The 2,491-nt window shown below is 47.8% G+C and overlaps 1 protein-coding gene across 1 annotated transcript in view; it reads left to right on the top strand.

Annotated features, from left to right (window-relative positions):
• The window catches only part of Ikbkb (inhibitor of nuclear factor kappa B kinase subunit beta), a 95,357-nt gene that overhangs the window by 56,124 nt on the left and 36,742 nt on the right, over nucleotides 1–2,491 (top strand). The window contains exon 3 of the mRNA XM_029480688.1: nucleotides 347–441. Coding sequence (XP_029336548.1) covers nucleotides 347–441 — 95 coding nt within the window. The remainder of the gene's footprint in view (nucleotides 1–346; nucleotides 442–2,491) is intronic.

The raw sequence follows: 2,491 nt of genomic DNA, 5'->3' as shown, positions 1-2,491 counted from the left end.
TCACCAGCAGCGCTGTATGGTTTAACCTGGCATTATTACCATGGCAACAGTTGGCATGTGCAGAGAGAAGTAGAAGCCCCAGACAGGGATGTGCTATGAGGGGGCGGGGGTGTGGAGGAGGCAGCGACAGAGTAAGATGTGAAGGATTTGTGTCCCCTCGATGGGTAGATGCAGCGGGAAGATGGGCAAACTGTGATGTGAGGGTGGTGAGGAGGGCAGACAGACAGACAGACAGGCCAGACAGGTGTTCAGGTGTTCTGCAGGATGCCTGTGTGGCAGTGGGGTTCAGTGGTGGTCATAGGTCTGGTTGTCCATCGCTCTGATGTCCAGCGTGCCCTCTCTGTAGGCGACAGGTGAACAGATCGCCATCAAGCAATGCCGACAGGAGCTCAGCCCAAAGAACAGAGACCGCTGGTGCCTTGAGATCCAGATCATGAGAAGGTGAGGGGCCTGGGCCCATATCCGGGGATGTCATTTCNNCAGCCCTGTGACCCAGAAATTAAANGCATAGAAAAGAGCCCNGAATTGTCTTCTGTCAGCAGAGTGCCCACATTATTTAGATAGGTCGCTGTCCTGGAGACTTCTAGAGGAGTAACATTTAAGCACTACATTGAGCTATGTGGTCAATTTGTTACNTTAAATGTAAGACAGCCATCTNACCTAGGCATGGTGTTGTGCTCCTATAGGACAAGGAAGAAGGCTTGGGAGGTTGAAGACAGGAGGAATAGTTGAGCCCAGGAATTTGAGGCCAGCATAGACAACCTAAGACACTGTATCAAACATTGCTTAATTAATAAGTTAATTAAAGCAGTCAGCAAGTTTTGATTTGTCAGCAGAAATCTTTGTTTTCCCTGTTTCTAATTCCAGAGTGGCATGTGACTGCACTGTTGGCCCTCTGGGGAGAGTCACACAGTGCGGACACAGGATCTTTCAGGCCTGCCTGGGTGGATGCTGTCCCCCCAACTGGTGGGACCTGTAGTGGCGAGCACTCCNGATTAAAGTTGATTTTGAAGGTCTTTAGAGGTTTTAGTCTTTTGCCTTTTACCTATGGAAGCAGAAATCTTGTTCTGTATGGAAAATAACCCACCATCGGTTTTGAATACGTGAGGTGTTTTTTGTTTTTGTTTTTGTTTTTGTTAAGTATGTAGCAAGCAGAAATGAAAAAATAGCCAACAGCTAAATAGCCAACAGCAGACAGGTAGACAGCAGAGCAGCTTCAAGGTAGACGCCTAGACCATCCAGAGAGAGCGATCAGTAGTCCAACTGGCAGAGCATACTGAAGCTTCCTCAGATAGGTGCTTACATCATCCATCAGAAATCCCCTGGGGAAGCCCTTGCTGAGCTCCCAGACGAGAGATCTCCAGACAGAATAGAGCATGCTCTCCATGGGTGAACTTCTGCCTTCCCGTTCTTGCTACAGCTATTTTTTATACCATGCAAAACTCCGCAGTAAGCTCTGTTGGGGAGGACTTATCCCTAGCTGTTCTCAGTGGCGTCACCGTGAACAGGGATCCTAATACTACTGTCCAAAGTCCAGGCTGCCCCTGGTGGTTCCAGGACACCTGGCGCCAGGGCTTCTCTCTGCTGCCACTGCCCACCCAACCCACAGCTCAGAACCCTCCTCCCCCATGGACTCCTTTTTGTACCAACAAAGAGATGCCTGTTAACCTCAGGAACCAGTCATAAGTCACAAAATACTGACTTTTCCAGTAAAAACACACACACAGTGTGGTTAAGGATATAATTTGGTTGATAGAGTGCTTACNCAGTGTTCACAAAGCCCTAGGTTTGANCCCCAGCACCATATAAAGTGGGTGTGGTGGTCCATGCACACCTATAATCCTAGCATATGGTAAGATGCGTCAGGAGGATCAGAAATCCAGTGTCATCCTTGTAGCCGTAGTGAATATAGGTCTAGGCTNGGATCCATTAGACCGTTCTACAGTAAATAAGGATGTAAATAAATAATGAAAGCAGGCTTTGGAAGAGTATATGCCGTACNCTCAGGACTGTGTTCCTGTGGAGTTGTCAGGCACTTGCTATGGGCTTTCTATCTGTATGNTATAGCTANATCTCTGTCTTTATTACAGCCCTGAGCTGTGGCAGGTCAGTATTCCTGTTGCATAAGTAAAGACACAGTCTGTATGTAGTTTGCTCCAAGGATACACAGCTGGTGAAAGAGAGTTGGAACTTGAGCTGTTCTGTGTCCCAATGACTACACTATGTTTGTCTTCTCTCCAAAGAGAAAGGGAACAAAAAACAAACAAAAAAACCCAAAAAAACCTCTTACATGAAACAAGGGAGACACTCACTGGGCCAGTCGTTGAATCACATGGAAGCNCCACTTTTATATGTGAAACAGGTCCATCACCAGCAGCGCTGTATGGTTTAACCTGGCATTATTACCATGGCAACAGTTGGCATGTGCAGAGAGAAGTAGAAGCCCCAGACAGGGATGTGCTATGAGGGGGCGGGGGTGTGGAGGAGGCAG

The sequence above is a fragment of the Mus caroli genome, chromosome 8 (assembly GCF_900094665.2).
Source record: "Mus caroli chromosome 8, CAROLI_EIJ_v1.1, whole genome shotgun sequence".
NCBI lineage: Eukaryota > Metazoa > Chordata > Mammalia > Rodentia > Muridae > Mus > Mus caroli.
The sequence above is the reverse complement of the archived record's forward strand: the minus strand, read 5'-3'. Positions and strand labels throughout refer to the sequence as shown.